The following is a 21905-nucleotide window of genomic DNA, read 5'->3' as shown; positions in this document are numbered from 1 at the left end:
ATGGAAAGAAGGAAAAGAAACAAAAGGGATAAAGATACATTTATCCCTGTTGTCATTTTTTTTATTGTCTCAATTTAATGTGTTTTAAACATGGAGAAAATGTTAACATGCTACTAACAAACTTATCAGTGAGTATTGAAAATAAATGCCCATTGGAAAACATTGTAATTAGTCTTTAGTAGAGTGTTTTCAGTCTTCTCATAGAATATAGCTCTTCCAAGCACTACAGACACTTCTCTACATTATTTCCTTCTGTGTACACACAAATGTACAGACACAGATGTGCATGAATGTACATGTGCACATAGTTCTGGTTTCTAAACTTATTTCTAAACTTTCTGCACTAATGAATAATACATGTGCAGTTTAACTGTGACACATATTTATAACAAGCAATCATTTTGCAAAGGTTAGCAGTTAACCCTTATCTCCATGGTATGATGACCATGGGTCTGTGATCTGTTTTCAAAGCTGGGTGCACAGTGGAGATACAGAGGAGAAGGAAGAGCCCTCCTGCAGAACAGAGCACCTCTGCCAAAAAAAATTGGCTGGTAGCAACAGTTCAGCCTCTACATATTTCTTAACACTTTCCTGCTGTTGAGTCACACTTCATTATAAAATCACCTTGCAAATCAGAAAATGGTGATTGTTTAAACACTTTTATTTTACAACAGCCTGAGATGCTCATGAACTATAGACCAAATGTCAAGGTATTTACTCATGGAGCTAGATCCTGCTGAGCATTAGCTGGCGTCCTGCGTCAGAGGGGTGCTTGCAAAAGCTGAAGGCATGCCGTGACTGCTCGAGATCTTCAGCACCTTGCAAAGCCATGTGGGTGTTCAGGGTAGTGTGATTAATCCTAGGAGCAGGAACAAAAAGGAAAAAAAAGAACAGATTTGGCCCACAACAGGAGAGCCAGTCAGGTGCACACGGCTGTGCACCATACAGATTTCAGGGTGTCACTGCCTCTATTGAATTCAATAGAAAACTGCTTACTGGCCTAACAAGGACAGATTTAATCCTAGACCCTGAAATATCTCCACAAACCAGTTAATTTTCAGTATAAAATGTCTAAATGTATGCTTTATCAAGCCACTTTTATGTTCCGCTGGCCCCTTTATCTTGTGTCAACCAAAAATTCATAATACCAATTTTGACTGAAGGCTGGCTTTAATTACAATTTCTTTTACAGGTCTCGACTGCTTTTTGTGTCCTGGGAAATGAGAGCAATTCTTTCTATCATATTCAGAAAGAAAATGAAAAGGTTGGTAAATGTATAAGTAATTTTAACTGATTCATTGATCTGAATACTTTTAAAGTAATACAGTAAGTATTTCTGTCACACTTTGAAGTTAAGCTTGGAGCTCAGTTACATCCCTTAGGGTTATTTTATAGCCATTAAGAATGTGTACCTTTTATCTGGTGCCTTCAATTAATTGAATTTCAAAAATATTCTCAAATGTTTTTAGAAAATCATTTAGTACCTGGAGGACATTCCTGTGTGATTTATTGTTACAGTAATTAAAAGCAGTGAGTATTACACTGGTCACTGTTGGAACTCCTGTCTGCCTTTGGCTATATTTTGGTTTAAGTTAAAACATATAGTACACTTGAGAGACTTGTGAAGGGAGGTAAGAAAAAAATTAATTCTTTTCAGATTGCTTCAGAATTTTGGCACAGTTAGAAATAACCTCTAAAAGTGATCACAGTGATATTTACATGATAATTGTATGCAAGCACAATTAAACTTCCATATTAAACAATTAAATAGTGCTTTTCCTGCTATGGTGAATTATTCCTGACTACCCATATTAGTATTCTGTAGTTCTAATCATTGCCATAAATAATTTTCAGTTTTACACATTCTGCTCTGAAGCCATTATTAAGGACTCTCAGGAACAGTTAAAACAGCTAATGAAAATAATTAGCAGGAAAAAAATGATGGTTCATCCTGCATTGAAAGATAACCCTAACTGAAAACTACAAACGCTGCCTTAATTGCATCTTTGTTTTCTGAGGCACTCACAGCTCTCTTCTGTGATCCCTTTTGTGCAAGAAGTGATGGCTCAGGAGCAGTTTTGTATCTGCAGTTTTGCAGAACTGCTCACTCACAGGAAGATCCGTGGGGTTACACCCCCGGCCCACGTCTCCTCACTTGTGAAACACGGAGGAAGAAGCTTATTGCTCTGCTGCTTCCCTGGAGCTCCACCTCAGCAGCACAGCTCACCTGGCCAAAGCCTGCAGCAAAGATCAGTGCAGGAAGGAGAACTTGGTGCCACTGACTCACTCAGTGTCTTCTGCCTTTTCAGCATCTTCCAAGAGGCTTGGTTCTGCTTCTAAGTCTATGAAATTATGCTCTTTTTCTACTAAAAAATAATCCTCTCCACCCATCCACATATTGAGCACACTAAGACAGCCTTAGCCATTTCTCTAAGCACATCAAAAACTTTTTTCTAACACAAAATAAATATCTTTTCAAAATCATGGGCTCACAAATGGAATTATGGTAATGCTTGCTTACAAAATTCTTTAAAACATAATCCTGAACCTACATCTTTGTAGACTACAAAAGACGCTCAGATGACCACACAGGATCTGAAAATAAATGTGGTTTATTAGCTTAGGCATGCATTTATGAATAAAAGTCTAGTTGTACAGATTCTGGCCAATACAGGCCAGTAGCAGATAAACATTTCACATTTTAACGTACTCACTGAAGTCATTGTTCAAAGTAATAACCTATCCTTTTAATAAACCATCCCCGTTACACAGAAATGCCTAAAGGTTTTCTAGTGTGCATCAGTCTTTTGAACATCACATAATGAATTTAATGTGAGAAAAGGAAAAGAAATGTACCTGTATGGATCCCTGCAAATTAAGACAAACCTTGCTGCTCTGAGGCTACCACATAACTTGGCACCATATAACCAGATGAGGACAAAAATAGTTTGACTGAAAATCTGATTTCTATCCATGTATTTACTACATTCTGAATTATATTGGCTTTCCTGTGAAATTATTCCAGTTAAGTAAATTATCTCAGAGGTTTCATGATTAAGCTAATGTGTTTCTAGGACCTTCATAGTGAACATGAGTTATGATACATGCATTAGTATATTATTCCTTGACTAGGTGTGATTTAGTAACCTCTACAGGAAAATAAAGGCCAAAAAAGTAAGAGATCAAGCTGCTGTTTTCTCCCATCTGGTATCTTAAAAAGTAGGTCTTCAAAATACAGCCATAGTGCCAAAGGAATTGACACTGAAAATTAAATTATATTCCCTTTCTGAATGGAAATATGTGGTGCTATCACCAGTGCTGTTTGGCTAATGACATGGAAAATTAAGGGCTATGACCACTTGGTATCATTTAATAATGGCCTTTTCACAGCAGAGAGGGCATTGCACTAGCTACAGAAATGGGAAAGAATGCCAAAGAATGCCAGGATGGGCAGGGCCAGCAGCACTTCTAAAGTGAAAAGAGCACCTTTTAATAGTTTAAACATTAAAAATTGTTGAAACCTTAGCATTATTGGTCATTTAAACAAAAATAAAAAAGGAGAAAGACAACCTAACAGCATTATGAATGGCATAAAGCAAGATCTACAAATGCCCTTCCGGCCCTGGATTCTGGCCCATGTTTTTTGAGGAGTGCTGCCCAAAAGCTTTTGCTCTTGTTGCAAGTATCTTCCCAGATTTATCAGCGGCCAGTGTTCCCTCAGTGTCCATCATGTCACTATGGTAGACCTGCCTGCACGTCTACTGGGATTCCAGCTGCACTTAGTGTTGTTGCCCTCCTGCCTGGCTAGACCAGTTTCTGACAGAAAGCCACCGTGCTTTCTGCTACGTAGGTCAGAGTGGCAGTGGATGGCAATTTCCAAGATGTGCAGGTCGACGTGAGCAAATTGGAAAAGACAGACTCGAGTCTGCTGACTTCCTTTAAGCATCACTGAAATAATTAAAAATGTTGATCTCGTGGACCTGCGGTTGTTATATTACAAAAGACTCGTATTAATGTACTGTTACTGGTTGTAGCTGTTAATATAAAAGATTACTCTTTGAACGATGCCTCCTGCCCTTGAACATCATATTTCAGGGCAGGAAGGCAGCTGAACCCAGCAACCCACCAGCACCTCACCACCAGAGTTCCCCCCGCTGTAACTCCGCCGTCGGGAAAAGCGGGGGCGGCCTCTGCCCGAGCACCCGGCGCCGGGACGGGGAAAGGTTGGAGGAAAACACTGAAAGGTCCAGGTCCCCTCAAAGCACACTAGGGCCGAAGGGCAGGTGTCACCTCCAGGCGGCGGATGGTGCCACCCCGCTCTGTAAAACACGGGCCCGGCCGGGCAGGCAGGCGGCTGGACGGGGTCCCCGGGGAGCGGCGGGGCTCCCCCTGCACAGGCAGGGCGCTGCCCTGGGGAAGTCGGCCGGGCTCAGAGGCAGCCCGGGGCGGGAGCCCGGGGGGGTAGCGCAGAGGGACAGGTTCCCCCAGGGATTGGAGGCAAAGTCCAGACCTGCAGGGCCGGGACGCGGACGGCACACACGCCTCCCGCACTCCCGGGGGGCACGGCAGAGCCCTCGTCCCGCCGCCGGGGAGGCAGCCCTGGGCGGGCAACCGGGGCGTCCACCTCGCTGTGGGTTTGTTAACTCCGCTTTAAAATGCAAAGGCTCGTGGCATGATTGGCTTTCTGTTTACAAGCGCAGACGGGGAGAAGGCTCACCTTTTCTTTCTCCGTGTGGTTTCCCCACATTTAAAGCTGCAAGGGCGGTCCGAGGAGGGAGAAAGGGGAAAGAGAAGAGGATTTCCCAGTTTCAGCATTCATCAGATTTACCTTGTCACTGCACTACAAGGTGCAGCGTGTGTCGAACATTACGAGCGCGGGGCCATGCAAATGACACAGGCGTGAAAGAGCCCTGGCAAGAATAAATCTGTCGATGTACAGATGTTCCCTATTAACGTTACTGTTCAGCCTTGGTGGTTACTGTGGGAAGACACCGGATTAAAAATTCCTATTGCCACCCCACCTCTGCTGAACCTTTCTCCCCACACCTCTTTGTCTTCGCTTAATTAGCTAGGATATAATACTCTTTTTTTCTCCTCCTCTGTCTTATTGAGACGTCTGCCCAGGCTCACGCCTTTAAACAGGAATGATATTGATCCCTCCTCCCCCTTCTGTCAATCCCGATTTGTCCCTTTTCCTGCTGAACAAACAATTAAGAAAAGAAAGTACCGAGCGCGCGGTGGAACTTGTCATGCACAGGCTCCCGCGGGGATCCCGGGCGCTGCGCGGCCCCGGACACGGGGCCGGAGCCCGAAGCGGCCCTGGGCGCCCGGGACCGACTGAGGGTGGCGGGAGGCTGCGCACCGGGAAAGGCATTTCTGCCTGGGAGCTCGCTGCCGGTTCGCCCAGCCTCGGGCCCGCGTAACTTCTCCTCAGGAGAGGGCGGCAGCGGCGGTGGCAGCCTGCTGCTGAGGCCGGGCGGGACGGACGGCCGGACGCAGGGACGGGAGCAGGAGGACGGAGAGGACAAGCGGGAGCAAGCGCTCCTGCCCCGACCTGCTTTCGGCTGCCGCCGGCACCTGTCTCCGCTCCCCGCTCGGCTGCCCCCCACCTCCGCCCGGAGGAAGCCCCCGGTGCCCAGGCAGCCTCTGTGGGGCTGCGCCCAGGGCGGGCAGAGACGGCGTAGCCCGCCTCGGGGGCGCTGCAGGGAGCGGGTCCCCGGTGCCGGGCGCTGCCGCGCCGCCCCCCCTTGCCCCCTCCCCGCGGCCGGGGGCGCTGGCCCAGGCAGTCCCCGGCAGCTCCGCGGCGCCCGGCTCCGCCGCGCTGCCCCCGGGCTATGAATAAAGCCGAGGCGGCCGGGGGGACAGGTACAGGTGCCCGTCTCCTGTGCGCAGGGCTACGCCGACGTCCCAGCCCGCCTCCTCCAGCGGGAGGGAAACAAAGACGGCGAGAGAGGCAGGGAGAGTTGCCTGTAAGTTTAGCGCCTTTCAGTCGTGACTCGCGGAGATAAATGATAGTTTGGAGGTGCGCGCAGTTAATCACCGCCGCGGCTGCCGTACAGCGTGTGCAACCCGCAGATCATTAGGTTAAATGGAGGACATTCGTGTCCTTCCAGAATCAATGCAATTATTGTTGGCAACAAGGACAACAATTGGAGTGGCAGCACTAATTTTACTAACCTGCTATTAATTATGGTGTCCCCCACGCCCCAGACGGCGTTTATAACCCGCGGAAGCAGCGGCGCTGGCTGCTTCTGTTTTAAAACGGGAAAAGTTGGAAGTGGAATGCCTGGTCGTGTTGGAAAGTGTTAATCAGTAGGAAAGAGTGTGATCAGTGGAACTATTCACTTGAGCGTCACTCTGGTACAGGGGGTTAGTGAAGTGGCTGTGGCGCCTGGGGACCGAAGGCTCCGTGCCGCGCCGCGCAGGTACCGCGCACTGAGACATGTCTGCGTTAGCTCCCCGCAGCTCCCGGCCACGCCAGCCAGCGCTCACCAGAGGAGAGAAGCCCTGCCATGGCACAGCCATCGCTACCAGGTTTTAGCCGAAGCCTGGCGTGATTGCAGGTAAAAAATTTCTTCCTTTGGTGGTGATGCCTGTGTGTGTGTGTGTGTGTGTGTGTGTGTGTTTGTGTCTCTATGGAAGCGGGGGGTGGAGGGGAGCGGTGGGGCTTACCCCCCCCCCCCGCCCCCCTTCTCTTTCGGAGCCTGCTTTAGCAGCAAGGCAGCTGAAGCCGAACTGCTGGAGGGAAGAGAAACTATCCGTGATGAATCATTTGGCTTTGTGCAATCTTTACCTAGGACAGAGGGTAAATGTATTTTAACATACGTGTGTTATTTCTTGGGAAGGGGGTGTGGATATGATATTCGGCGAGCACTAAGGTAAGGTACTGAGTCAAACTTTCTGGATTTTAAGGCAAACTTTAAAAAACAGAATTTGACCTTGCAAGCAGGAAAGTTTTACCTTCGCAGGGAAGTAAGTTGAAGCTGTCGGCTGCCAGAGAGCTCAAAGGTGCTGGCGTCTAAATGACTGTGGATCTGCAGCACTGGGGGTACAGGAACTGAGAAAGGAAGTCTTATACAATCTTTGCTTTGCTAGTGAAGGTGTAATTGCAATGTTGTGCAACGAGCAGGTAAATGTGGGCATGTTGTAGGGTCTATCTGTAGCCATAGAGCAGCAGCTGCCCAGGTCGCAGCATTTACTTCTCTTGCTGAAAAGTTTTGTGTGTGTGTGTGTGTGTGTGTGTGTGTGTGTGTGTGTGTGTGTGTGTGTAGATGTGCATGTAAGAGAGAGAATGCTGGTTCTAGTTCTTAAGTGTGAAAAGTTAATAAGTACAAAGAACAAAATGAGCATGTGAGGCCTTTCTGCTTTAATCTAGATTGTTTGCCAAGAGGATTGAAGCCTTACAAAATGAAAGCATTCAAATGGGTAGCTTTGAACAAATTGATTTTACATGTAGTTGTAAACTGAGTAAATTAATTAGCAGTGCCTTCTTATGCAACTGTTCTGTTGGTCATCATGGCTCTGCCAATCCCAAGCCATGGCATGGGTTTGTGCAGGTCGGAAGCATCATCTCGCTGTCCCTCGATTCAGAGTGCAGGAGGTGCAGTTATACCTCAAACTGGCTCAGGGGGGAAAACCAATCATATTTACTGCCAATAGCAAGTTTAGGGGAGCTAACCTACTTTAAAATGTTGTAGGCTGCCCACGGTTCCGTGTCAGATTCCAAATGGGCATCACGTAGAGCTTCACAGCATTTATCAGGCGGTGTCAATGTTGCTTTAAGTCTGTAGCATGAAAACAAAGCAAACTCGACTGAAAGAGCTTACTGAAGTCTGTTTAGCCCATAAGCAAATTCCGTTGCTGAAAAATTTCCAGGAGTGGCAATAACCCCTCCAAAAGAGAAGGCGATGAAAATGCAGATAGTAAGTGTAGCTGCATTAACTGCCTCTAGATCATGTCCCTGAAGACGTCCATCAAAGCCTGAGTCCTGAAGAAGTTCTGTTTTACCTGCTGTGGCCTGTTCCAGCATCATACTCTTTCATTCTCATTCCATGTTTTTACAATAAAACTTGTATGAGCATTGGCTCCAGATACTCAGAGGAAAAGCTCATAACCCTGAGAGAGAGACCTGGATGGGCTTTGGGCGGGAAATACCCGCTTGCCTGAGTGTGCAGGCTGGTTCTGACCAGAAGGGAACTCTCCAGTGTTTCCTATTGATCGTGATGGGTTACCTTGCTCAAACTTTGGAGAAAGCTGTGTGTGTTTCTTTCTCGAAAGCTGTTAACTGCATTGTACAGGAAAGGGGCTTTGACGAGGATCAATTTTTATTGCACAGCAAAGACTTGCATTTTCCAAATGCTTAAGGATATAGCCCACAGCATTAAGCGTCTTTGCTTGGATTTGAACAGTGTTACCTTGTTTATGTGCAAGAACCACAAAGGTTATTTTAAATCATTGTGGGGCTTAATGCATGTTTGTGCTCTGGCACCAAAAATTCAAGATGAAATATAATTGTGTTGAGTTTCTTATCAACAAAGGGCCATTATTTGTAGACTGTAAGTGAAACAAGACATCAGCAATGGGGGAGGACGTAGTGTCAGCTTTCAGCATTTAAGGTTATTAAGTTTTTTTCTCGCTTTTTCTTTTTGTTTGTTTGTTTTGGTGGGGGTTTTTTTAATGACTGCTTTCTAGGGAATACAGATTGGAACTGACACAAAGCTGACCGGGGGTAAAGTAATAGAGCAGGCAGGCTGCAAAGAAAAATGACAAATAATTATCATGATTAATACAGGAAAGTTCAGCGCAAAAATGGGCACCAGAGTATTTGTATGGCGCAGTGAAAGACAACTGTGATATATAAATAGACAAGGACTATAAATATTGAATTTCTCCTTGTATTTTAAAGTTTAATAGACTCATCTAAATATCAAAACCTGTAGTGCACTGTGGGCCACTGCGGAGTTGACATCTGCAGTGGAAATAAAAAAAAATAAAAACAAATAAAAACTAAAAACACCAAAAAAACACAACTCCAGGACATTTCCCAAACTGTAGCTTGGAAAACTGGGAGGACTTCTTCAGGCAGTTCTCCAGCTCTCCCAGCTAATTATAGTGCTTTACACCGAGCCGCTCTTGAGATAAGTGCAACTATTTTCTTCCCTAGCACCGGTGAGTTTTATTCCGGAGCTTAAACAAACATCCCCCAAAGCAATGGGCACAGGAGGCAGAGGGAGCAGCACGGAACACTGCGTGCAGACCATTGTGTAAACACTGGGTGTCTTTTCTGCCCAAACAATGCAATAGTCCGTCAGCACTCCGCACAGAAGGAAGCTGCTGGTAAAGAGTGGCTAAAAGTATCATTATACCTTGGCAGCACCGGGATATAGTGCAGGAGGAGGAATAGAGAAACCCTTCTATAAAAGAAACCCAATGGCAAAGTTCTTAATACTCTCAGAAATAAAAAGGAATTAGCATTTCAGGTGAGGAAAGAAAAAGCTCTTTCTTCCCATCCAAAAATCAATACAGAATTCCAAACCGATTATTTATGTCATTTGATTCCCTTTCTTTATACGTTTCTCCCGGCTACAGATACTGAGCTGTCAGGATAATTTGCATGTACTGTATCTGATATCTTTTATTTGCAAACACTCTAAAGCGCCATAAAACGCCTCTCGTTGTAGTCTAACTCGATCTGAGGACTAGTATTTTCATCTGTAAATTAAAGCAATTACGCAGCAGATATTATATTATGTGTACTGTGGTCTCCAGATAGTCATCAATCACCCTCAATCGAGCTGTCAGTGTGGGCAGATTCGTTTCTGGGAGGCAGTCTTCCAGCTGGGGAGAAGAAGAGAATATCATCATTAATTAGAGTGTGACCCTGGGGCTATTCACATGTCTGAACCCAGGAATCTCTCTGAGCAAGTCTGCACACCATGGAGCAGCGTTCGACTGCACCAGCAGCCCAGCTTCAGCCTCGGAGCTGACTCCTCCGCTTCCTCCGTCCAGCCGGGGGCTGCCTGCTCGCCCTGCCTCGGTGGCACCGGCCGTCGGGGGAGAGGCGCTGGGGCTGCCAGCATCTTCCCCCCACGGCCCGTTCCCTCCGAGCGTGCAGCAGGGGGGGGGATTGCTGCCTGCTTGTGTGGGGGGGGGGGGGGTCCCAGAGCCCCAGAGGGTAGGGAGGCTGATGGGTCGGGTAGAAGGGGGTGTTGGAAGTTAGAGATGGGATCAAAGTCTTTTTAACGTGAAAAGTCACATCTTTTCCATCATTCCCCGGAAGACGCTTGTAGGGTTTTCTACCTGTAATCACACGCCTGGAATAAAAGCCGAAAAGAAAAGGAGGATTGCTTATCATGTGCTTTATTGTCAGCGTTAGCGCTAATTTTAACTGTTGATTAAATCTTAAATGAAGACTCAGTCGTGTGTCCCTTCATATGTCTTGTTTGTAATTGAGACTAATTATTACTGTGGGGTGGGAAGAAGCAGCTGCTCATTAATTAATTTCTAATTAAAAGTGCTTACTAGCCTTTCAGAGACTAAGGAGGGTGGGGAAAATAGCTGATACAACATTGATCCTTCAGATTAAAAACATTCATTTCCTTCCCTTGCCCGCAGAAATATATGTGTTGCAAGCAGGCATTGCCGCTACCGAAGAGCTTCCCAAACTTTTCTCCCCTGTTAGGAAGGCTGAAGGCGATGCTGGAGAGTCTATTTTCCATGCCAGGGGAAAGGTTCCCGAAAATGAGTGTTAAACTCACAGGCAGGTTAATTTGAGTGGGTTTTGCGTGACGTCAGAGGCTCGGCTCTTTTAAAACAACGTGCTTGTGAGCTGATGCATTTATATCACTTTTCTTCTTCCCACCTTTTATTTTTCCGTGGGTGCAAAGTATTTATTTTTGCCGTCACATCTGCCAGCCTTGGAGCCTACATGTAACAATTATTTCTGTGTCGTAGTTGTAGCGGGGAAGGTGCTAAAATCGCCGTACATATTTAAAAGGAAAAAAAAAAAGTTCAAGTTTTCATGTAAATAAATTAAATGTGGTTTTCTGCTTCGTCCTATAAGCATCTAGGGACCTGTGGTTACCAATCAATTGGTACAACAGAGCAGAGCCAGGCTGCAATAGCGTGCAGATCAGACGCCTCGCCTTGTTTCTAGATAACTGGGAGCCTCTGTACCATGTCCTATCCTCAGTTTGGCTACCCTTACTCCTCTGCACCCCAGGTAAGACTTTTTGCCTACCAGCGTTAATTGATTGAATTTCAGTCCTTATTGATGCCTCCCGTCCGGGATGAGGGCGGCAGCGATCCTGTCCCGCATGCGGTAGCGGCAAAGCAGATGCTCGCTCCACAGCTTTACAAGACGCCCAAGTTCTATGTCGGGCACCAGTTTTAAAATGGGATGAAACACGCGGGGTTTAGGGTGTTTGGGGGTGAAAAAGAAGCGAGGGAGATGATTACAGAGATAAGAGAGGCGAGCAGGGGAGCTGGAGATCCCCAACCCCCACCAGCACCCCCCCCCCCTTTTTTTTTTCCTCTTTCACGATTAAATTCACAGTTTATCAATTAAACATGGATGTACAGAGGTCCGGCCCGTAGAAAAAGAATGGGATATTCTAAACCAGCAGGTTAATAACAGATGCGTGCGTGGCTGCTACAAATCTGCAGTCAAAATAAATATGCATGAATGACTTCGAAAAAAAGGGTTTTAAAACGCAGATGGGGATCATTGTGCTGCAAGAGGAGAAAACGGTGTAAACCCCAGTCTTGTGAAAACACCCCAGGAAAAGTTAGCTTTTAAATGCAGAGGGCCTGAGGAATGTGTTATAGAGGATTAAACATACACAGTCACGGGGCGTTTGGTTGTTGTTGTTGTGGAGTCGTTCTAAAAAAATGATAAAATACTTGCACCTCTGCGCTTCTCCAAAGCGTTTCTATCACGATTGAAGTAAAATAAGGCAGGGGAGGGAGGAGGGAGGGCGACACCTCAAAGCTACGACCTGATTTGGGGGAAAAAAAAAAAAAAAAACAAAACAAAAACAACAAACCAAAAAACCAAACCCAAACAAAACCCCACCAAACCCACACAATCTAAAAGCAACCGAACCCAAACTTGGTTACACTTTGGGAAGTTCCCCCCACCCCGCCCTCAGCGCCGCTCTCTTTCCCTCCAGTTCCTGATGAGCACCAACTCCCTGACGACCTGCTGCGAGTCCAGCAGCCGCACGCTGGCTGAGACGGGGGCGGCCGCCTCCGCCCAGACCCCCGTGTACTGTCCGGTGTACGAGAGCCGCCTGCTCGCCACCGCCCGACACGAGCTCAACTCCGCCGCCGCCCTGGGGGTCTACGGCGGGCCCTACGCCGGGCCCCAGGGCTATGGAAACTACGTGACCTACGGTACCGAGGCTCCCGCCTTCTACTCCCTGGTAAGCCGCCGCGGGGGATGCTCGCTCCATCCCTCCTTCCCGTGGCCCCCGCGCTCCCCCCGTGCCCCCGGGGGCGGAGGCCGCTCGGCGGGACCCCCTCCCCGGGCGGGGGCAGCCCCGGGCGCTTCTCCTCCGCCCCGCTCCCCGCGTCCAGCCCCGCGGTCTGCAGCTGTTCCAGCCCGGCGCTCGCTCCTCACGGTAACGCAATTAAAAGTCGCGCCCGACGAGCTGGCTGCCGAGTGCAGAGAGCCCGTCCGGGCAGGCAGTTTAGGGCGACCCAGACCCAGGCTTGCACAAAAATGATGCGCGGTCTTTCCACACAGCCTTTTTTTCTTTTTTTTCCTTTTTTCCCCTCTTTTTTTTTTTTTTTCTTTTTTTTTTTCCCCTGCACCGTAACAGCGCGAGTTAATGTCCCTATTGATGTCGCTGGGCGCCGCGGCCGAGGGGCCCCCGGGAAGGCCCGGTCGCGCCGCTCCGGGACGCGGGGCGGGGGCTGAGGGCGGCGGTGCCGGGCGGGGGCCGGGCTCTCCCGGCGGCGGGGGCTGAGGGCGGCGGGCGGCGTCTCTTGCAGAACAGTTTGGACACCAAGGACGGGAGCGGCTCCGCGCATGCGGGCATCGCCCCCGCGGCTGCCTACTACCCCTACGATCACACCCTCAGCCAGTACCAGTACGACAGGTAAGCGCCATCCCCAGCCCGGCCCCGCTCGCTGCCCTCCACCCCCGCCCCGCCCCGGACAACCCCGCCAACCTGCCTCCTCGCCTCTCAGCATCTCCCGGCCCCAGCCGTGTCGCCTCCCCTTTCCCACGCCGACACGAGGTCCTCCGCCCCCCGGGCGGGCGGTAGCGCGGGGGGCAATCCCTCTTAACCGGGGCGGTAATTATCTTTCCCTGCGCGGAGTCAGGCTTGGGCATCCCGTGTATATTTATTAGTTTTAAAGCAGAGCAAACCCCCTTACACGCCGCTCGCAGCTCAGAGGCCCATTGGGCACCAGTGACCTTTCCTGGAGGATGTGCATTAAATATTCAGTCGCAGCCCAGTGTCATCTGCGTTCGGTTCCTACAATTTCAGGAACAAAAGGGTAGAGGAGATTACTAATAAAAGGAGGAAGAGGAAATATATTTCTATTAACACTTACACCCTGGGGTCACCCCGATGAATTTTGTTTGGGGAGGACTAATAAAACGAGAGGAAAGTGATATTTCTGTGAGTTTGCAAGCTGCTAGGATTTTCCTGCTGCCCGAAATGTTGACATTGACTTTACAGCAAATAAAAGCAGACGATTCCTTCCCTCTTTCCGCCACCACCGCCAAGGCAGAGCAGAAATTTGCATTGCCCGCTGCTGCTGCTGACTGAACCCTTCCTTCTTGCTTTCCTTCCTCGGCCTGAATTTTCCAGGCCGGTCTCCCTCATAAAGCTGAGCTGTCCTCATCCCTCTTAAAACCGAGCTGTCCTCATTCATCTCGCCCCTCTCCGGTCCAGCTGCCCTCCTGGGGGTGCCGCAGGCAAGCGGCCGGGGCTGGGGCTCTGGGACCCCGCGTCGGGTAGGTGCGCGGGGGGCGAGAGCAAGCTGTCACATCCCGGGGGCTTCCCTGTGCCTGCAGGTACGGGACGATGGACGGCGGGACGCGGAGGAAAAACGCCACCCGAGAGACGACCAGCACGCTGAAAGCCTGGCTGCAGGAGCACCGCAAGAACCCCTACCCCACCAAGGGCGAGAAGATCATGCTGGCCATCATCACCAAGATGACCCTCACCCAGGTCTCCACCTGGTTCGCCAACGCCCGCCGGCGGCTCAAGAAGGAGAACAAGATGACCTGGCCCCCGCGGAACAAGTGCTCTGACGAGAAGCGGCCCTATGAGGAAGAGGAGGAGGAGGAGGAGGACGGTTCGCAGGAAGAGGCGATGAAGAGCGGGAAAGCCGAGGGTACCCTGCTAAAACCAGGCACTTAGCGGTGCGGCCGCGGGGGCTCGGCCGGCAGCTCGCCCCCGGGGCGGGCCTCGCTGGTGGGGGCGGCCGCGGGCCTCGCTGGTGGGGGCGGCCGCGGGGCAGCGCGGCGCCGACAGTGACCGTGTGTCTTGTTTTTGCTGTCCCTTCCCCCGCCCCCGCCCCGCAGAACCCACGGGCAAGGAGGAGAAGGAACTGGAGCTCAGCGACCTGGAGGACTTGGACGCCGCCGAGTCGGAGAGCTCGGAGTGCGAGCTGAGGCGGCCCTTCCCGCACCCGCTCCCGCATCCGCACCAGCACCCGCTCCCGCTCCCGGGCGGCAGCCACCCGCCGCGGGCCGCTGAGCTCCCCGCCAAGATGCCGCCGCCGGCTGCCGCCGGGGAGGAGGAGGAGGAGGAGGAGGCGGCGGCAGAGCGGGCGCGGAGCTGCCTGAAGACGGCGGCGGAGGAGTGCGGCCCCGACCCGCTGGGCGCTCGGCAGCGCGGCTGCGAGTCCAAGATGTGCTTCCAGCAGGGGCAGCAGCTGCTGGAGGCGAAGCCCAGGATTTGGTCCCTGGCGCACACCGCCACCTCCCTCAACCAGGCCGAGTACCCCTCCTGCATGCTGAAACGGCCGGGGGGCTCGGCCGCCGCCGCCGCTCCCGCCCCGGTCAGCGTCATGGACAGGCACCAGGATTCGCCGGTCACCAACCTCAGGAACTGGGTGGACGGGGTGTTTCACGACCCCCTGTTCAGGCACAGTACTTTAAACCAAGCCCTGAGCAACACAACAGTTTCCTGGGCTACCACCAAAGGAGCCATTCTGGAAACGGGCGCCTTGGGACGCGCGGTGGGGAACGGCGCCAATGTGCTCAAGGGGCAGCTCTCAAACCTGGCCCACCATGACTCAAACAAAGAGTTTCTGGCGTTTCCCAAATCAGGAAGCAAAATGTTTTGTTCCTAACAGGCCCGCCGAGGGGCAAAGGACTTTCTAACGCTTGAAGAGTCAGCTACACTGAAAAGAGACTTGCAAGAGTTTAAATTTAAATATAAAACTTTTTCTTCCTTTTTTTTTTTTTTAAACAAACAACGTAAACGAGGATTTAAAGTTCAGTTTGCTCAGTTCAACGGAAAGACTTTGCTCATTGCTGTTCTGAACATTTTCTCCTGGCTGCGACTTTAAGGGATCAATGTCGTGAAAGTTATTTAATTCCATGTCCAAAAAGCACGTGCTCTAGTGTAGACCTACTTAAAAAGTTTACATCCGAAAGTTTACAAACGGGAAATTTTAATTCAGATTTAATTTAAGGCATGCCGACATTAGTTGTAAAGACTTTTCGAGAGTTTTTCCTCCTGATTTCCTTGTTAGCATATAATTCACAAACAGCACTTCTACTAAGTTTACACCTACTGCACAGATTTATCTTGACAAAAAAAAAAAAATATGTTAAAGGGTATGCTCACTCCAATAAATTGTCTGTTTCAGAGGTAACACAAGTGGTGGCGTTTTGCATTGGGCAACAAACAACTTCTGTGTTTCGAATTCCCCCTCGGAGCCGATCCCGGTAATTCCAAGGACTGTCAACAGGCTGCCGGGAGAGGGGAAGAGAGGCTCAGCGCAGCGCTGCCGCGGGACTGAGGACGGAGCCCGGGAGGCACGCTGCGCGCAGGAGGGATGCTGGGCTGCGCTCCGCGCCGGCCGCGCCTCCGCGGGGCAGCGCCGGTCCCCGGCCGCCTCCCGGGCCGACAGCGGGGGTTCCGGCTGCCCGCCGAGGCCCGGCGGAGCGGGAGCATCCCTCTCTTCCCCCTCCCCTCCTTCCCGAGCTGCGGGCGGGTGGGGGTCGGCCCCCAAGGGCCGGGCATTGCCGCGGCGTCGCCTCCGCCGTGCGCGGAGCAATTGATTCACATGGAAAATTTGATCTTTTAAAGAACCGTTTTAGCTTTCCAGCTCCTCTGCCAACGCGGAGAATCGCTGATCCGCCATGAATATTTCAGCACTTCAGTACAGATGCTTTACCGTTTTGACATTAAATAGAGTGCAGCCAACAAAAAGAGAGAGGGAGGAAGAGCGCTCTCGACGTGTGATTCAGGAGCACTCGCAGCCAATTTACCACCTAGGTAACAGGCGCTTAAAAGATTTCATTTCCTTCCCCGGAATGGGAACAAACTTCACTGATCCCCGGACCGGGAGACAGGGAGAACTGCTGGAAAAGAAACTGCGAGGCAATAATAGATCCCGGCTTCCTCGGGCCGGCCTAAAACCCTGAGCCTCGGCGCCCGGCGCGGCGTGGAAAAACCGAGAGCACCCGAAGGACCAAACTGAGATCGGTGCAAGCAGAAGAGCCTTCCTTGCCTCCCAGCATTCTCGCCCATCCCACCCCAGCGGCTCCCCGTCGGTCCACCCCTCTTCACAATAAATAAATAAGTATGCAGTAAAGGGGGGAAATATACAAAGGCAACTATAGACGCAACCGAGAAAACACTCAGCCAAAATATAGCATACTCCAGCCTGCGAAGTTTCTAGCGAGACCTGTTAGTGCAAGGACTGAATAAAGGAATCCAGGTGCGGAGATCAGATCAAGCCCTTCCCCTCTCCGCGAGCAGCCGTAATTGGATTGTATCCAGTCATATTCCCTGTCATTGTATTGACTTTCGCTCTCTTGGATGATATTATCGAGATCACTGAACCCCTCTGCTGATCTGGCTGTCAAAAGGCTCAGACAGGAGCCCCCGGCCTGGAAAACGTGCATCAGCCGAGATAATTTGAAGTGAAATTTTCATTTTGACAGTAAACCCCTCAATTTCTAAAGGCTCTGCACCCGGAGAGCTCGGTGGCAGGGGGAGGCTTTACAGAAAGCCCACGTCTTAAACTGAAAAGGGCAAAAGAACTCGAATTAGTTGTAATAGATAAAAGGGCAAAAATAAAGAGTCAAGGGTACTTGACAGTAATAGCGAAAGTGGAGTCTCGGGGGAGCCGCGATCTGAGCTAAAGGCTGGGCCGGCAGGAATTTTAATGCAGCCGGGGCGGCCGGCGAGCTTTGCCTCTGAAACCCTTTAGACAAAGCAAATTATTTTCAGCCAAACTAAAGAGACGGGGATGAAGGAGGCGAAGGAGACGGAAGGGGAGAAAGGCGAGTGTTCGGGCTGCCCTCAAACCATTGGTAGAGCCAAGAGGGATGGGGCACAAACCCCTCAGAGTGCTGAGAGGGTGATGTTAAAGCGGGGAGGTTTGCATGTGCCAGCCTTGCTGGGTGTGCAGGGTCTGGAGGGGACACGGGGGCTCCCGGTGGGCTTCGGTTTCCATGCGACAGAGGCTCTGTGGAGTGGAAGGGAACTCCATTTTTTCTCCTAACACAGCGACAGCCGAGTGTGTGTGTGGGTTCTGTGTGTCTGCATGCAAGGAGAGGTCTCGTCCACCGAGCAGCCAAAAATTTCTCTCAGCCTGAAAAGCTCCCTGACTTTGAGGAACGCCGGCCCCCGCCGGCCTCCCTGGGCTGGCTCTCGGCGAGTGACCCCGCAAGCCATAAAAGTCATTTTCCAAGTCATTGCCGGCCGGCTTTGCCTAGGTCCAGGATTCAGTTCGGACATCCAGTTGTTTGGGAAGCAACACTCACCCTCTCCCCCCGCTCCTTCCCTCCTCCGGACTTAAAATGAAGGTGATAACACTGTGGGCAAAGCACAGGCGCACTGAAATACCACAAGCCCAAAGAAAAGCAGATCAACACTTTATCCCTTAATTTTCGTGTTATTGTTGTTATAAAACAAGTTTGAGTGAGTTTATGACTGCTGTATAACAAGAGCAGGGCTCTCCAGACCAGGGAACAGGCTGTATCTGTAATCCGTAAATCTGGTATCTGGTAAATCCGTGTGTGCTCTCACCAAAACATTGCCCATCCTGAGAGGAGACCGTGTTGAGGGGGAGGGAAAAGGGTTTCTTGCTTTAATACACAAACCTTATGATTTAGATCAGCCATGAAATGCAGAGGTCTTTCAAAAGGGTTGGGGTTCTTGTTGTTTGGTTGCTTTGATTTTTTTTTTTTAAATATGAACAAAAGAGTGTGAGAAATTAATTTTGCCATTTGATTCAATAGCACAAGTCAAAGATCAGGTTCTGCTGCTTTAGAGGAAGCTGCAGCGCTGAAAAGGAAAGCCGTGCAGCTCGTATGTCTGTACAAAGCAGAAATATAAAGGCAGACTGAGAAAGGAGGAGGAGGGAAAAAAAATCATAGAGAAACGTCTTGAAACTGAGAGACTCTAAATCATTCAGCCATGGCAAATTCAAACACACAAAGGAGGGGATGCTAAATTAACAGTGCTTTTTACATAGAGCCCAAATAAAACTGTAATCAGCGACGCGTTACTTTTCATTAAGCGAGTTTGACAGGAGCATATTCAGCCTCGACAAGGGAACAGGAGCAAAGAAATATACGGCTCTCCCAGCCCGAGTCATAAGATAATTCCTTAAGCTCCATTAACAACTCTTAGCCGCAGGAAATGGGCTCCCTGAAAACATCTCCAAATCTAAAAGCTTTATCGACCTCTCAAACCTCTGCTGATGGTTCTATTTTTTTAAAAAAACTTAGAGGCGAGACGTCCAGCAAGGTAATAGACTTTGACACAACACCTTCTTAACTAGAGAGAGAGAGGCAGAGAAAACGAGACCTTAAATGATATTTAAAAGGCAGCCAATTAAGATTTAAAATGATTGTCTCCTGAGATTACGCATGCGATTTATGTCATCTACTTTTTTTTCCTGGACATGCATGCAAAATTGCAATGGGGCATATTGCCTGATCCTTAAATGATGATGATGATGATGATGATGATAATACCAATAATAATAAAAATAATAATAATAGAAGAAACAGTAGCAATTAACAATCTGTAGCTATCACACATAACTGCAAATGATGATCCAGGAAAGGACTTGTGTTTAGGTAACCTGATTACAGAGAACCTTGCAACAGCCAGCTTATTTATAGGTGTCTAATTAAAAGACAGATAGATGAAATTATTCGCACATTATCCACTAATGTCCAGGAGCACATTTCTTTTCATCCAGCGTGAATATTTGACTATTAAATTCACGTAATTAATTTGTAGTTAAACAACCCAGTGTAGCAGCTCCTTCCCACTGGCCACAGGAAGATTTTGCGTCCAAGAAGATTTTGTCTAGGCAAGACTGGCTATATATTTTTAAGGTATAATGGTTCAGAAGGAGAAGCTGACTTACGACAGTCTTTTTGCTACACGTTTGCCTTTTCCATTTAAATCTGACCTTCAAATAATATGAAGTCTTGCATGTGTTAAAGTGTATCCAGTTAAATGCCAAGAAAAGAGTTAATGCTCACATAGTACCATTTCACGCAGAAATTCCGTGAAATGCAAGAAAATATTATAACTTGCTGGTTTTGTGAGAGATTAGAAATTATTTCAATGAGTGTGATTTCTAGATGAATGAGGTGAAAAAAGATCAAACACCACTGTGTTTTGGCCAAAGTTGTTTGGTCCCCACTTAGATTAAGTTAGTTCAGTTTATGAAGCAATGAGCTTGTATCTGAGTCCTGTGTCTCTTGAAGGTCGAGCATGTAACTTAATCCTTTAAAAAAGTCAAGAATGAAGAAATGTTAACGGTCAAATTATACGTTTTTATTTGCATGGTAAAAAAAAAAAAAATTGTTCTTGTTCTTAAAGAGGAAGCTATTTTTAATAGAAGAGCTAATGGTCAAAGCACCAGTCCTGAAATGTGACATCTGGCATGTTTCAACTCACATTTACTGTCAAAAAGTCTACAAGGTGCTTAGGACTTGTGGGAAGCATTCTCTTCATCCTTCTTGTGAAATGGCATCACTGCAGATAATAATCCTCGATTTGTAGACCCCCTCAAAAAGCAGTCTTAAAATACACACTAGCTGTATGTGTCTGGAGGAGTTTAATACATAAATCATTGGTCTCCTATACCATATGACTGTATAGCAAAACCTGAATTTGTCTCAGAACTTGAAGATACATTTAAGACATAATGTGAAGAACCAAGGGAAGAGGAAATGCTTGGGAGCAATTCAAAAGAAAATGATAGTAATTGCTTCCCAGTGTGCCCCCTCTCCAATGAGAAATGGGACTGTTTTCAGGGAGGGAAGAAAGAAGCCTCCGTGCGACCTAGAGAGAGTGCATATATGCAAGCCCCGCTGGTATCCTGCTTCCCACAGTGGGGAATGTGGCCTGGGCATGAGAACAGTGATTGACCTACTTACAGTGTTCAAGAGCTATTTCTTGTCCATCCCTGTTTAAGGAAAGCATGAAAATGAAGGAAATATCTTGAAGGAAAATGTTCTCTTAATGTTTTTGAGTTTTTTGCCTGACATTAAAAAAAAAATCTTTTATTCATTCATTTGGCTACATAAAAGCGAGGACATAAAAAATCTTTCTCTTCTCAGTTTTACCTCCATTTCCTTTCTCCAAATCAGCATGTCATTATTTAAATTTTGAAATGGGTTTCAGTTGGTTAGTATTTTTTCAGTGGTTTATGTGGAATCATAATCAGGTCATTTTTCAAAGACTGCCTCAGAAATCTTTCTGAAATACTGCAAAGAATGATGGTGGCAATGAAATAGAACCAAGGAAACACCTACTGTCTACAGTAGTTCTTTAATTTTTACTACTCATATAGAATGCCAAAAATCAAACAATTAAAAAAGATGTACTTGAGATTTCATCAGATATTTTCTTATGTGCACTGTATTGTGAAACAGGATTGCAACATTTGCTAGAAATATAGAACAAATCTGAATAACCAACACTTATCTATATCATTATGACAGAAGAGGTGCTACATCAAAGGCTAATGTGTGTCCTAAAATTCTGCTCTCCATTATGGTGTCTATTGATACTGGGCTTTAATGACCTGAGAAGTCACTCAGAGTTCTGCTGTCCTCAGTATGAAGGTGCTCAGCTAACAAACAGGTTCACTATATCAGTATTTTTGCCAAGGGTAAAATTACTGCTGGAAAGGTAGAACAGTGCTCAGGGAATGAGCTGAAGTAGAGCACTTCTGTGGTAGGAGAAATGAATAAAGAGGGAAGTGCTTGGGAATCCTTTGCGACTGGGATCCTTCCTTCCTTCCTTCCTTCCTGTACATGAAGCACAGCATGATGTTTTTTCGTCTGTCCTGGTTAGATTACAGCTCACATGAACACTGTAAAGATGTGTTCTACAGATGATCTATTCTATCATTCTATCAGATGATCTAGTCATCATTCTATAGATGTGTTCTAGAGATGATCTGTGAAGATGATGTCACATATGTCAGTCCTCTTGACACTGGTTTTTGGTAGCCTCGTGACGAGAATGCTTTGCTTTGGAGCCTTCATGCCATTAGGTTACCCTCTTTTTGGACATACCATTATTTTCTCCCAAACCTTGTGACACAAGTGGCTAACAAATCACAGAATCACAGAATATTCTGAGTTGTAAGGAATCCACAAGGGTCATCAAGTCCAACTCTTAAATGAATGATCCATACAGGGATTGAAGCCACAGTCTTGGTGGCACCATACT

At 48.2% G+C, this 21905-nt stretch overlaps 2 protein-coding genes across 4 annotated transcripts; one reads left to right on the top strand and one right to left on the bottom strand.

Moving 5' to 3' along the window:
* Positions 1-712: 712 nt before the first annotated feature.
* On the bottom strand, positions 713-6525 carry LOC119696952 (collagen alpha-1(I) chain-like). Its single transcript, XM_038126912.1, has 4 exons — positions 6346-6525; positions 5228-5894; positions 4718-4753; positions 713-859 (listed from the first exon to the last, which is right to left on the bottom strand). Exons 1-4 carry the CDS (start codon positions 6523-6525, stop codon positions 840-842), a joined length of 903 nt encoding a protein of 300 aa, XP_037982840.1. The 3' UTR covers positions 713-839.
* On the top strand, positions 5320-15840 carry IRX4 (iroquois homeobox 4). 3 transcript variants are annotated; one of them, XM_038129652.1, is made up of 7 exons: positions 5320-5969; positions 6367-6563; positions 11156-11221; positions 12171-12422; positions 12994-13100; positions 14027-14349; positions 14540-15840. In XM_038129652.1, the coding sequence occupies exons 3-7, from the start codon at positions 11177-11179 to the stop codon at positions 15310-15312; spliced, it is 1500 nt and encodes a 499-aa protein (XP_037985580.1). In that variant the 5' UTR covers positions 5320-5969; positions 6367-6563; positions 11156-11176; the 3' UTR covers positions 15313-15840. The 3 variants fall into 3 exon arrangements, with proteins under 3 accessions (XP_037985580.1, XP_037985579.1, XP_037985578.1); XM_038129651.1 differs by having other exon boundaries at positions 5326-5969; positions 6456-6563; positions 11063-11221; XM_038129650.1 differs by having other exon boundaries at positions 5326-5969; positions 11063-11221.
* The last annotated feature ends 6065 nt before the right edge of the window (positions 15841-21905 follow it).

Source organism: Motacilla alba, chromosome 2 (assembly GCF_015832195.1).
Source record: "Motacilla alba alba isolate MOTALB_02 chromosome 2, Motacilla_alba_V1.0_pri, whole genome shotgun sequence".
Classification (NCBI taxonomy): domain Eukaryota; kingdom Metazoa; phylum Chordata; class Aves; order Passeriformes; family Motacillidae; genus Motacilla; species Motacilla alba.
Note: the sequence above shows the minus strand (reverse complement) of the source record. Positions and strands in the feature narration are given on the sequence as shown.

Coding starts and splice junctions, on each gene's coding strand:
- LOC119696952 (XM_038126912.1), bottom strand. CDS start 6,525: ATGGCTGTGCCATGGCAGGGCTTCTCTCCTCTGGTGAGCGCTGGCTGG. Junction 5,895..6,345: donor TGTACCAGAGTGACGCTCAA/GTGAATAGTTCC, acceptor ACGTCGGCGTAG/CCCTGCGCACAGGAGACGGG. Junction 4,754..5,227: donor CAAGTTCCACCGCGCGCTCG/GTACTTTCTTTT, acceptor CCGCCCTTGCAG/CTTTAAATGTGGGGAAACCA.
- IRX4 (XM_038129652.1), top strand. CDS start 11,177: ATGTCCTATCCTCAGTTTGGCTACCCTTACTCCTCTGCACCCCAG. Junction 12,423..12,993: donor CTCCCGCCTTCTACTCCCTG/GTAAGCCGCCGC, acceptor CGTCTCTTGCAG/AACAGTTTGGACACCAAGGA. Junction 13,101..14,026: donor AGCCAGTACCAGTACGACAG/GTAAGCGCCATC, acceptor CTGTGCCTGCAG/GTACGGGACGATGGACGGCG.